General features: G+C 54.5%; 1 protein-coding gene across 8 annotated transcripts in view; it reads right to left on the bottom strand.

The window, feature by feature from the left end:
- Positions 1-236: 236 nt before the first annotated feature.
- The window catches only part of Tub (TUB bipartite transcription factor), a 111,645-nt gene continuing 99,821 nt past the window's right edge, over positions 237-12,060 (bottom strand). For 5 of the 8 annotated variants that reach the window (XM_045145905.1, XM_045145901.1, XM_045145898.1 and 2 more), the window contains 8 exons: positions 11,765-11,932; positions 9,399-9,520; positions 8,677-8,874; positions 8,268-8,380; positions 7,386-7,503; positions 5,654-5,752; positions 5,253-5,424; positions 237-4,785 (listed from right to left, as the gene is read on the bottom strand). In XM_045145905.1, coding sequence (XP_045001840.1) covers positions 4,652-4,785; positions 5,253-5,424; positions 5,654-5,752; positions 7,386-7,503; positions 8,268-8,380; positions 8,677-8,874; positions 9,399-9,520; positions 11,765-11,932 — 1,124 coding nt within the window. In that variant the 3' untranslated portion in view covers positions 237-4,651. The other 3 variants (XM_045145900.1, XM_045145899.1, XM_045145904.1) reach the window with 3 other exon arrangements.

The raw sequence follows: 12,060 nt of genomic DNA, 5'->3' as shown, positions 1-12,060 counted from the left end.
CCCCAAAGTGGACTGCTCTATCTATCCTCACCGCTTCCCCAATCCTGCAAGCCTTCAGTGGTCCGTAAGCTTGAAAAGCACAGCAAGAGGGCAGGCAGCGCTGACCTGTGTCGCTGGTTCTAACCAGGCCATGATTCCTGTTGCTACCTCCCACCTAATCGTGTAAGGCTTCTAGGAATGGCATAGAAAACAGGGGACGTGTTTCTGTCCCTCTGTCAGAAACAGGGACACAGTAGTGTTGAAACAATTCAAGTTTAATTTGTTGATATATGTCTATGCTTAGACAAACAGTAAATTCTACAACATACATAATGTCATGGGAAAATACCAAGTCTGTCATTGCACATACCAATAAATAAATACATTTGCTTCAGAATACCAAAAAAGTTTATTCAAAAAGTCACATAATAAAAGCACAGTTTTGCAAGTTTGTCTAAAACTCCAGATAATTTTGAACAAAAGTAAAATGTCTGACCACTCCAAAACAGGAAAAGACAATCTTGTGCAAATAGACATACACGTTCTAGGCGTTGGGAAAGCTGGCTAACTGTGTGTCCCCAGCAAAAGAGATGCTGTCCAACCCGATCGAGCCCCACCCTACCAAGCCCCTCTGTCAACACCGATGCGGGAGTGAAGAGGCCGGAGCTGGGCTTCTAAGCCACTGGGAGGTGCCCTCTAGGAAACCCTGGACCCCAGCGTCCTCTGCAGCCCTGCCTGGACCTTGGTTGGGGAGGGAAGAACAGGAGGACAGAGGAGGAGAGGGATGTGATGTCTTAGGAAAGGAAGAAGGCACAGCAATAGCAGGAGGTCATGACGAAAGCAAGGGTTTGACTTCCCCTCACCCTGAGCCCTACAGCTAGAAAGGAGTCCAGCATCTTCCCTCTGCAGTTGAGAGAGCAGACCTAGACATCACGTGTTTATGAAATCACACAGCTGCTGGAAGTCATCCCTGTAAGACCAGCTTGCCTCTCCACAGGACTGGACACCTTACACCCATCCCAAGACTTCTTTTCTGCCCCTCCATGTCTTAAATGATAGAAAATTATCAACTGGAGGTACATGGGGACAGGTGGTCATAAACTGAAATAAGAATGTGTGCCTTGGCCTATTCCTAGGAGCTGTGGGAAGTCTACAAGCCAGGGCTCCGGGCAGTGTAAGACCCCCCACAACCTCTGCAGGGCAGTCAGGCCCCAGTACCAGTGCTAGGCACCCTAAGGAAGCACACTCATTCAGCTACCTGGAGAAGTGTGCCCTGATGGCGCCTGGCACCCTGAGATCCCACAGGGATGGCACAGCCTGGGCAGAGAGTTACAGAGAAGGGAAGGCCAGGGTTGGTAAGGGAAAACCAGGCCATCCATCCGGGAGATGGAGGTTGTGCTTGCAATAGCAGAGCCAAGGATACAGCTTATCCCAAGAGCTCCCTTCTCTGCAGACCCCATCTGAGCAAAGCATGGGTGCTTTTTTCTTAGCAGTCATATCCCTGTTAAACTTACAAGTACCTTTAAATAAAGAGGAAGTCGATTAGAGGCAGAGAGCCTTTTTTTTTTCTAGAATGAGGGAAAACTTTGCCTCTATAATCCTGTTACCCTACTTGTCACTGAAGGTAATAGGCGCTGAGAGCTCACATGGAGCCTGTCGCCACACCCCTGGCTCCCAACACCTGTCTCCACCGTTGGTCTGGACCTTACGTGCTTCCTCTAAACCAGTGTCATGATTGTTAAGGCACCGTTACTAGAGAATGTTCAGATTCACCTAAAAGGATGCATGTGGCAACAATGTCTCCAGGTGATATTAAGTGAGAACTGAAAGACAACTTCCTTGAATGGGCTCTTCCTGTTCAGAACCCTGGGGGGAAAGGAGCTGGCAGTTCCCCGCGGGCACCTTCTGTTCACAGCCCGTGAAGTGAAGGGACTGAGCTGCGGGTGACCGCGGCTGCCTCCTCCTTCCTTCCTTCTCGTCCTCGGAAACAGATCTTCAGAAACTTCAGTTGATTGTAGAGTCCCATTTTCCCCAGACACACACGCACACGGACATGCAGACAGACACACAGATGGACACAGAGCACCTTGGAGCCAGAAGTGAAGACAAGCTAGACTTGGAGGAGAGTCAGGGAGATGAACATCACCACTCTGCAGAGGAACAGTTTTGGAGCAGAGGGTGGAGAGTTTTGGGGGGAGGGGTACTGACAGCAGTTAGAGGAGCTGCCCAAGGTCCCAGCTGCCCAACACCCTGTACGGACTGCTCTTCCCATCACCAATTCACTGGCCAGTCAGAGAACGACTGGGCAGAGGACGTGAAAAACTGTGGGGGAGGCTAAACCCAGGGCCCTGGCAGCTCTGTGAGTCCAAGAGCCTGTGGCCACAGGGCCAGTGGTCAAGGTAAGGCAGCATCACCAGAGGCACAGTCTTAAGAGCGACCTCGCGAGGCTGGGCTTACGCAGGTGACTGGGCTGCTCTTCTCCACAGCCAGGTGACAATGCTCAGCCTGCTTCCTGCTCCCAGCTAGCCCACCCTTGCTGTGTGCTAAAGCAGAGCGGAGGCCAAGGGTGTCTACCCTACCACCCGGTCTCTCTCATCGGACTCCAGATCGGCCTGTTGTTCCATACAGCTGCACCAGACTAGAACTCAGTGAGTCTCCATCCCCTGTCCTGCCAACAAGTTTCTCAGGTAGGAAGAAAAGTAGGCAAGCAGGCTCACTATGGAAAGGAAATGGCACCACACTCCTGTATCAGGAGAGGCCAGCCCCAGCACAGAAAGTCCTAGTGCCTTCTAGAAAGTAGACTGTGTGGACAGAGGCTAGCTCACTGAAGAGGCCGCTCAGAGCCGTACAGCTCAGGTGTGGTCAGATCCTGCTATGACCTGTGTGCCTGGCCAAAAGCATTCAACATGAAAATCTGCACTACAAAGAAACGAGCGCGCACGCAGTACGTATACCTATGTCAAAATAGCATCTTCCCTGTAAAGCCTTACGTACACACAGCCTGACCCCAGAGTTCTAAAAATAAAAAAAATGTCTACTCAGCCTATACAAGCATGTCTACTCTAAAGCAAGGCCCCAATGCTACTTGCTTCCCACAGATTTCTCATTTCCACCTCATCAGGCAGCCTCTGCCAAGGCAAAGGACAAGCAGGCCAGAGTCCAGTTCCCAATCCGGCAGGGTGGGGGCGCCATCCAGGGAGAGTGGCAGAGGCAGTGAGAGAGGCAACAGGCAGGGCAGCCCGGTTAAGGCTGCCTGCTACACCTTCCCACACAAGCTGGCAGCCGCCTTACTGAGGCCTGTTCAGGGCCTGCAGCCCGCAGACGGGTGGGCTTGATCACAGTGGTGTGCAGAAACCCACTAACTACCATCACAACTGCCTGATTCCCTACTGAAATGTCTCCATCTTATACAAAAACTGTGACGTCAGTTCCTAAGTCTCTGGAACCAGAGAAGGGAAAGGGCATGCAGAATGGACCCCAGACAGCTGGAGGGTCTAGTTTCTTGGGAAGTTGTGGGAATAAGGAAATAAAGAGAACTTGAGGTTCTAAACTCTGCCATTAACCAGCTACGTCACCAGGACAAGTCCCATTGTCTCAATGAGATTCACCGAAGTTATGTGGATCCCTAAGAGTCCTGCCACCTCTGACCTCTTGTGCTCCGGAAATACCCTCTGCTCTCCTAGCCCAAGGGGAGCCCCACACATTGCCCTCACCGGCCACAGCTTGGTTAGCAACGATGGGAGCTGAGACACAGTCAGACCACCCAGAGCTGGTCCCTTCGGAGAGCACATTCTTCCTGAAGCGCAGCATGACTTGGTAATGGTCCTCAGCCAGCAAGGGCTGGTGACGGGTACCCCCACCTATGGATCTCATGTGTTGTACTGGGGCTGTTCAGCTAAAAGCTGCTGGGACAGTTGGCAGGTCTCTTAGGACAGCTTTGCTGCAGGGAGCCTGCATGGGCACCCCCTGTAGGCCCCCTAACCACTGAGACATTTGGCCTTGAGAGCTGGGTCCCCCTTGCCCCACAGTGCAAATCTGGAATGACAAATGAGCTCAGACTCTCAGGCGTCGGCTGATCCCTACAGCCACACTTAGCCAGGCCCCTGCACTTCCGGCAAGGTCCTGCCACTCACCTGTCCCCCAAGCTGATACAAGGGACACCCCCTCACACCTGAATGGGCCCTTTTGAAGTAGGAGGGCTTTCTGCTGGCCATCAAGCCCGTTGCTACTTGAAGGTCATGTGGCCTACACATGGACACATACAGCCCCATGGTGCACCACTGTCCTGACTCCTGGCCGAGTGGGCTGCTGGGCCGCGGCGGCCCGGCTTGTGCTTGCTCCCCTCTGTGCCTCTTCTGGCTAAAGCGGCTGCTCAGTGTGGCCGACACGGCTGAAGCAGAGGACTGACCCAAAAGAAGGGCACGTGATCTGGGGGCACAGAACTACTCTCGTCCCTTCACACCCACTTGCTGCTGCCTCGCCTCCGCGGCGACGGTAGAGCAGCCGGTCCCTCGTTGGCCGGGCCAGGGAGCCTGCTGAGGGCCACAGCTTCGTCGGGCAGAAGGCCTAGGAACAGAGGTTGGCATGGGCTGTCTCCACAGGCAGGCAGGTGGGCAGGCAGGCAGGCTCCACTCCAGGCTGGGCCACCCCGAAAGGGTCCGAGGGGGGGCCGCTACTCGCAGGCCAGCTTGCTGTCGAAGCTGGACAGGGCGATGGCAAAGGCCTGCAGCGCGCACAGTGGGTAGTTGTAGTCCATGGTGAACACGTCTTCCGCTACCCGGCCAAACTGCATGACGATGTAGTCCGCTGGGCGCAAGCAAGGATGGACAGAGGCAAGAAAAGAGCGTGGATAGTTGGGGACAGGAAGAAAAGGCAGATGTGCAGGCCAGGGAGGGAAGAACAGGAAGCAGAGATGCCAGAGACATCCCAAAGGGAGCAAAACAGGCCCATTGGGAAAAGGGGGAAGCAGTGGGGAGGGGTGCACACAAGCAGCAGGAGACAGCGGGGAGCGGGAGAGAAAACGACCGTGTTTAGAAGGTGTCCCCATGCCCGGGGCCGCTGAGCACACGGTCTAGGACCAGGGCTCCAAGGAAGGTTCCAGCAGGGCCTTCCAATCCTTATGGCTAGAATGTCCTTTACATCTCCTGTCAGCCACACAGCCCACATCCTCCAACCCTGGCTGGGAGGTACCTGGTGAAGTAAAGTGAGCCAGACCCTCAGGTAAGGGTCCTGGGTGTCACAACAGCAGTAGGGAGCGGGGCAGAAGCACTCACGGTCATTGCCATGGATGATCTGGAAGTTCTTCACAGAGGCCTGCGTGACGCGCCCGTGGAAGTTGAGAACGTAGGACTGCGTGTCGTCGTTCCACACCGGCGTCTTGTTCTGCAGCTCGATGATGCTCTCCGTGTTCTTGTTCTGCCAGCGTGCCAGCAGCGTCTCGTGCTCCTGGGGCGCGGGGGGGGGGGGGCAGTCCCACTTGAGCCAGGCCCAAGCTGTGGCAGCATGACCACACCCCCTCCCCAAAAAAAGAGATCTTTCCCAGGACTTGGGCTTAGATGACCCCCAAGACTTGCAAGTTGTGTCCCCTGTACATACACACCTGCTACAGCTCTGCCCTGACAAGCGCACGCAGGGGCTGGGATGCCGGGGAAGGGGCGGGGAGGTGGAGACTCACATTGCGGGGACGGATCGAGACTCTTTCGTGAACCATGTTCATGCCGGGAACAATCACACTCATCTTCCGAGGCCCCTTGAAGCCCAAGACGTTTGTCTCCTGGGGAACAGAGAGACAACTCAGCCCTGGTCACTCAGAAGAGACACTCCCCTCTGCAGAGACCGGCGGTGGGGGCGGGTGGGGGGGTGAAGGACGACAGCCACACTGTGCAGGTGATAGTCTAACAGGCAGCTCTGAACTCAACAGCCCAAATGCTCTCCTGTTAAGAGTTCTGCTGGTGACTTCCATTTGCTCGAGCAATCTGTTTAACACTTGACTCTACCCGCTCCTGACCCGTCCACGCTAGCTTCACACTCTACCCAGAATCCAAGGTCTCTGGAGTAGGTGTTAAGGTGGACTGGCTTCTGTCCTTGCTTCCCCAGCCCCTTGGCCTGCTTCCCACCATCCGGTGCTGACCCAGCGCCCGGGGCCTCCGTGTAGTCACACCGTCCCCTCCTCTCCTTAGGACCTTGCAGTGGCTCCCAGCCAAAGTGCTCATTCGACCCGCGGGACCTTACATGATTGGCCGCAGTTCCTTATGCTCCTTGTTACACTCCCTCGTGCATTCACTCTGCCCTCCTTGCGAGTCCTCCTTCATGCCAGGCATTCATGACTGTTGCCCTGGCCGTGCCCACATTCATGTACATGGCAGCTGGCTTTCACTGCCTTCTTCTGGTCTTTACTTTGGTGAAACACACTTGCACGCCCCCACCCTTCTTAAAGATGTGCGCGCGCGCGCGCGCGCACACACACACACACACACACACACACGTTTTGACATTTCATACCCTCCTCTCTACTTGGCTTTTTTCATCTTAGTATTGATCAAGAACATACTGTTTTCACTTACACATCTATTTGATTGTCTGTCTCTCCCCTAGGCACTTAGGTGCCCAAAGGGTATAAATAGGGTTGTTTCCTATATCCTGTTCCTGGCACATAGATGGACTCAAGCTGCCTCTCTAAAACTGGCCAGCAGGTGGCACCATAGGATCACTCAAAAACCCTGCGGGTTCCTACTGGCCTCCAAGTGCAGGTTCATGGGGGCACCCATCCATCATCTTTAAAAAATGAACTGCCGGGCATGGCGGCGGCCTTTAATCCCAGCACCCTGGAGGCACAGGTAGGAGGATCGCCGTGAGTCCGAGGCCACCCTGAGACTACATAGTGAATTCCAGGTCAGCCTGAGCTAGAGTGAGACCCTACCTTGAAAAAAAATAATAAAAATGAACAAACTGAGTGTCTGAAAGAAATGCCCTGTGTTTATATTCCAGTTTGTCTGGCGTGATGCTAGTTCATGACCTAACCTATGAACTTCAGGATCGAATCTCAGGTTGAACATTCCATATGATTCTCAATGGGCTCCAGGATTCATATAGGACCTGGCATTGCAGAGGATAATTTGAGGGAAACTCAGGCAAGAGCCCAGGCTCCTATCTCCTCGAGAAGAGTCTATGCTGGGCTGCACAGAGCCAGAAATGGTTTCCAGAGCTGTCCAGGCAAATGCCCTGCTGTGGTCTGAACCCTGGAGACAGCTGAGGGCCCAGGGCCCAGGGCCCTGTCTGAGGCAGAGGTTACTCTGCAGAGAGCAGTCTTTCTCCATATGACCCTGATTGCCCATCAGGATCCGTGTGGTCCCCAGGTCAGGCAGTGTGGCCTAGGTTTCCTGTCTACCCAGGAACGGAGGACTCACATAGCACACAGCCGCCAGCTCCTGACGCAGGGCTCCGCTTTCCAAAGTGGAGGATGACGCCTTTTGAGGGTTGACACCATTGTCATAAATGGTGAACTTGGTGCCCATCAGGTTGGACCTGCAAGAAAGGAACAGTCAACTCAGTGTTGTGTGCCCTCTGCCCCGTAGCAGGAGGTAGCTCACAGTTGGTCTTACATGGGCCTGCAGAATATTCTGGCTGGGCCAAGGGCAGACCCAGGGGACATGCTGCTTACTGAACCCATGGTGGAGCAACTTCAGAGCAGAGGTTTGTACGTGTTTTACGCGGACACAAAAGGACGTGTCCTTGAGGGAGACGGAGGGCATGACGCAGCACTCACAGGGTCTCTAGGGGACGGAGGTACTGCGCGCACCAGAGGCGAGCATGCAGAGGAGACCCCGGAGGACTCTACCCCACGGAGAAGGGGTGAGTGTCCCTGTCCTGTCCAGCCTTGTCTCTAGCGTTAGCCACTAACCTCTAGTGTTCACTTGTGCTCCCCAAATCTGCAAACCTCCCTTCCTCAAGAGGCCTCGCTGAGCACCTCCCTACTCCCATCCCACCTCAAGGGCTTTCTCAGCTCGGCCCCTTGACTCTGACCACGGAGCCACGGCGGCTCTTCTGCAGAGGCCTGCATCATCCTGGGCTCGACCTGTCCATCCCTCATGCTAGGCCTGTGCCCACCGGCCTAGAAACAGCTTAGTTCAAGGCTGGACACGCGCTAGCCTGTGACTGGATCGGACAGGCAGAAAGGATCCTGGAAAAGGATCTATTCCTGTTCTAGATCTCCTTCAGAGATAGCAGATCCCCTCGACAGAGAGCCTGCCCGCCCTCCCTCTCCCACCTTCCTGGGGAAGTGCTGGTACCGCAATTTCCCGATGTAGCTGTCCCCTCCTCGAGACAAGTCTGTTGGGTCCACAGAGATGAGGTAATTGGAAGTTTTACTCTTCTTTCTTTTCCTTCCCGCCAGGAGGAACACCTTGGGGAGCAGAGCAAGGTCACCCTCCAAATCCAGCCTTTGGTCCACAACCATGGCTGCCATTCACACCTGAGCTGATACAAGGGACTCTTGCTTGAGCTCCCCAAGGCCCCTTTGCACAGTGCGCGCGCGCATGCGTGCGCGCACGCGCGCACGCACACACACACACGTGATCCCATGGGTCTGTGCACAGCAGGCAGAGGCTTTCGTTTCTCGGGGGAACTGAAAGGTAGACTCTACTCATATTGTAGCCTCCAGATTGCCTACATGAAAATGCACCCTCAAAGCAACCTCACCTTCTTGCCATCTTCACGATCCAGATGCAGAAAGTATGTGGGGTACATGCCCCGGTCCATGCCCTTCTTGTCCCGAGTGATGCGGCATTTGATGGTGATACCCTGTGGGGCTGGCCTCAATGCAAATTCCTCAAGATCCTGCACCTCAACATCCACAGGTGGCTCTGGGGCTGTTGGGCTGGGGGCTGAGGCTGCCTCCTGTGCAGAGAGAGAGTTGAAGCCTGAGCCATGAGGACTCTAGCCAGCCTAAACTGGTGTCTAGGATCCAAATCTGCCTCCTGATGTGGGGGTGGGATGGGAGTGGAAGGGGTGGAAGGTAGGAGCCAGTATCCCAGACCTTCCCTCTCCTCGGTAGTCCTGGGAGGTGCAGAAGAGGGCTACGGGCCGGGCCATGGGTCAGCCTTCCCAATTCCAGCTCTCGCTACTGCCCAGCCCCATGGTGTAGCTGAAGAGATTAGGAGGCAGATGGACAAAAGGATCCATTCCTATTCTAGATCTCCTTCAGAGATAGCAGATCCCCTCCTCTTCAACCTTCCCGGGGAAGTGCCAGTACTGCGATTTCCCGATGTAGCTGTCCCCTCCTCGAGACAAGTCTGCTGGGCCTCGCCCTGGACCCAGGAGAGCCAGCTCCGTGGCACGCTGTCACACAGCCCCCCCCCCCCCCCGGGCAGTCTCACACATTGCTGTCAGCATTCGGCAGTGGATGAAGGCTCCTCACTCACCCTGACTGACTTCCTGCTAGTGGCTGAGCTGGGGCGAGTGTTGCTGTTTAGCTGGGAGGAGCTAGAGCTGTTCTCATCCTCATCCTCCTCTTCCTCATCAAAGCTCATACTGCTGGAGATGCCTATGGTGAGCGGAGGAACAAGGAGGGATAAGCGAGCATAGTTTACACCCAGAAATATAGGTAATCACGTGAAAATGCACATTCAGACACTGGCTCACCTACACCCAGGCACTCACCCACACATCTTCACACCACCACACGAACTCCCATTCACCTGGACATGCATGAGAACACATGTCCACGTACACACAAGGACACACGCTCTCCATGGTGCACACATGATGTACACAAGGACACACATTCTCTCTGGTGCACACATGATGTACACAAGGACACACGTTCTCTCTGGTGCACACATGATGTACGCGGGACACATGTCCTCTCTGGTGTACACATGATGTACACAGGGACACACGTCCTCCCTGGTGCACACATGATGTACACAAGGACACACGTTCTCTCTGGTGCACACATGATGTACACAGGGACACACGTCCTCCCTGGTGCACACATGATGTACGCAGGGACACACGTCCTCCCTGGTGTACACATGATGTACGCAGGGACACACGTCCTCCTTGGTGCACACATGATGTACACAGGGACACACGTCCTCCCTGGCACACACATGATGTACACAGGGACACACGTTCTCTCTGGTTCATGCATGCTATACACAAGGACACACGTTCTCTCTGGTTCATGCATAATGTACACAGGGACACATGTTCTCTCTGGTTCATGCATGCTATACACAGGACACATGTTCTCTCTGGTTCATGCATGATGTACACAGGGACACACATTCTCTCTGGTTCATGCATGATGTACACAGGGACACACATTCTCTCTGATGCACGCATGATATACACAAGGACACACGTTCTCCCTGGTACACACATGATGTACACAAGGACACACGTTCTCCCTGGTGCACGCATGATATACACAAGGACACACGTTCTCCCTGGTGCACGCATGATGTACACAAGGACACACGTTCTCCCTGGTGCACTCATGATATACACAAGGACACACGTTCTCCCTGGTGCACGCATAATATACACAAGGACACACGTTCTCCCTGGTGCACGCATGATATGCACAAGGACACACATTCTCCCTGGTGCACACATAATATACACAAGGACACACGTTCTCCCTGGTGCACACATAATATACACAAGGACACATGTTCTCCCTGGTGCACACATAATATACACAAGGACACACATTCTCCCTGGTGCACGCATGATATGCACAAGGACACACGTTCTCCCTGGTGCACGCATGATGTACACAAGGACACACGTTCTCCCTGGTGCATGCATGATATGCACAAGGACACACGTTCTCCCTGGTGCACGCATGATATGCACAAGGACACACATTCTCCATGGTGCACGCATGATGTACACAAGGACACACGTTCTCTGGTGCACGCACGAGCTGGGGCTGATTATGATCCTCATGTTGCGTTCCCACCGCCCAAGTTCAGCTCAGTCCCGGCACTGTAGCCCCCTCCTCCCTAACAGTTACGTCTCTCTTGTCTTTTGTGTGCCAAAGCCTGCGCTGAGCTGAGCCTACACAGGGGACTTCCATTTCTGACCTCAGGCCTTTTAGAGGCCTTGAGAGGCCTTGGGTAGCATAAGCCATGGATTCTGCAAAGGAAAAACCCCTCACTGGGGACTTCACTGGGCGGAAGGTGGCACTTGCTGCCTTGGCTTCCCCAGCTTGCTCTGAGCCTGTCTTGGCTGTCCTCTCCTACCCAGAGTCCCGAGTGGAGTCAACGTCCCTTCCTCCCGGAAGCCATCACTAAGGACGTTCTTTGCAATGTGTGAAGGCCCATGAGGCTCGTTCCTCTGCCATGCTGCTTCAGGGGACCCCAGCGAGGCCCATGCTGGGGAAATTAGGCAACAAGTGTCTAGGGAGCATCTGCCCTACCTTGGCATCCTGACTGTTCCCACCAGCCCAGTAGACATTGGGGCAACTCCTTCCAAAATAAACTTTTTCTAAGAAGCAAAAGAAAAGGGGATCTATACCTCCTTGGGTTAGCAAGCGACAGGGCTTGCCTGTGGGCTAGTTATCCCAATTCGTACGTGTTTCTCTTAATTTGGCCTTATCAGGAGCCCTGGCCCAGAGGCTTCCTGTCTGTCTCCAAGAACGCCTCTCCCCTATATCCACGGAGGAGGCGGACCAGACAAAGGAAGGGTGTGTCTGAGAACCTGGGACTGAGCTTTCAAACGGTGTATCTATGAACCTGGGACTGAGCTTTCGTCCCAGCTGGGCCCCCATGGGGCTCACCCTTCCTCTGCATCGTGGCACGGAGGTCCTGCCCGCTGGGCCGTGCGCCCCCACCGGCTGCTGTCTCCCCTGCGTCCTGAGCGTAGTCTGACTGGCCCACAGTGAGGATCTGCACGGGGCCGTGGGCCTCAGCCTTGTCTTCTGCCAGGGCTGCAGGCCCGCTGGTCCCTGCAGACCAGACACCCCTGAGTTATATCCAGAGGGAGAGGAGGGCCTGGATTCTGATGTCCGTAAAGGGGGCGGGGGATGGCTGAGGAGACTCTTTGCAAAATTTTATTTGCAAAGCTAGGCTTTTA

The sequence above is a fragment of the Jaculus jaculus genome, chromosome 3 (assembly GCF_020740685.1).
Source record: "Jaculus jaculus isolate mJacJac1 chromosome 3, mJacJac1.mat.Y.cur, whole genome shotgun sequence".
Classification (NCBI taxonomy): domain Eukaryota; kingdom Metazoa; phylum Chordata; class Mammalia; order Rodentia; family Dipodidae; genus Jaculus; species Jaculus jaculus.
Note: the sequence above shows the minus strand (reverse complement) of the source record. Positions and strands in the feature narration are given on the sequence as shown.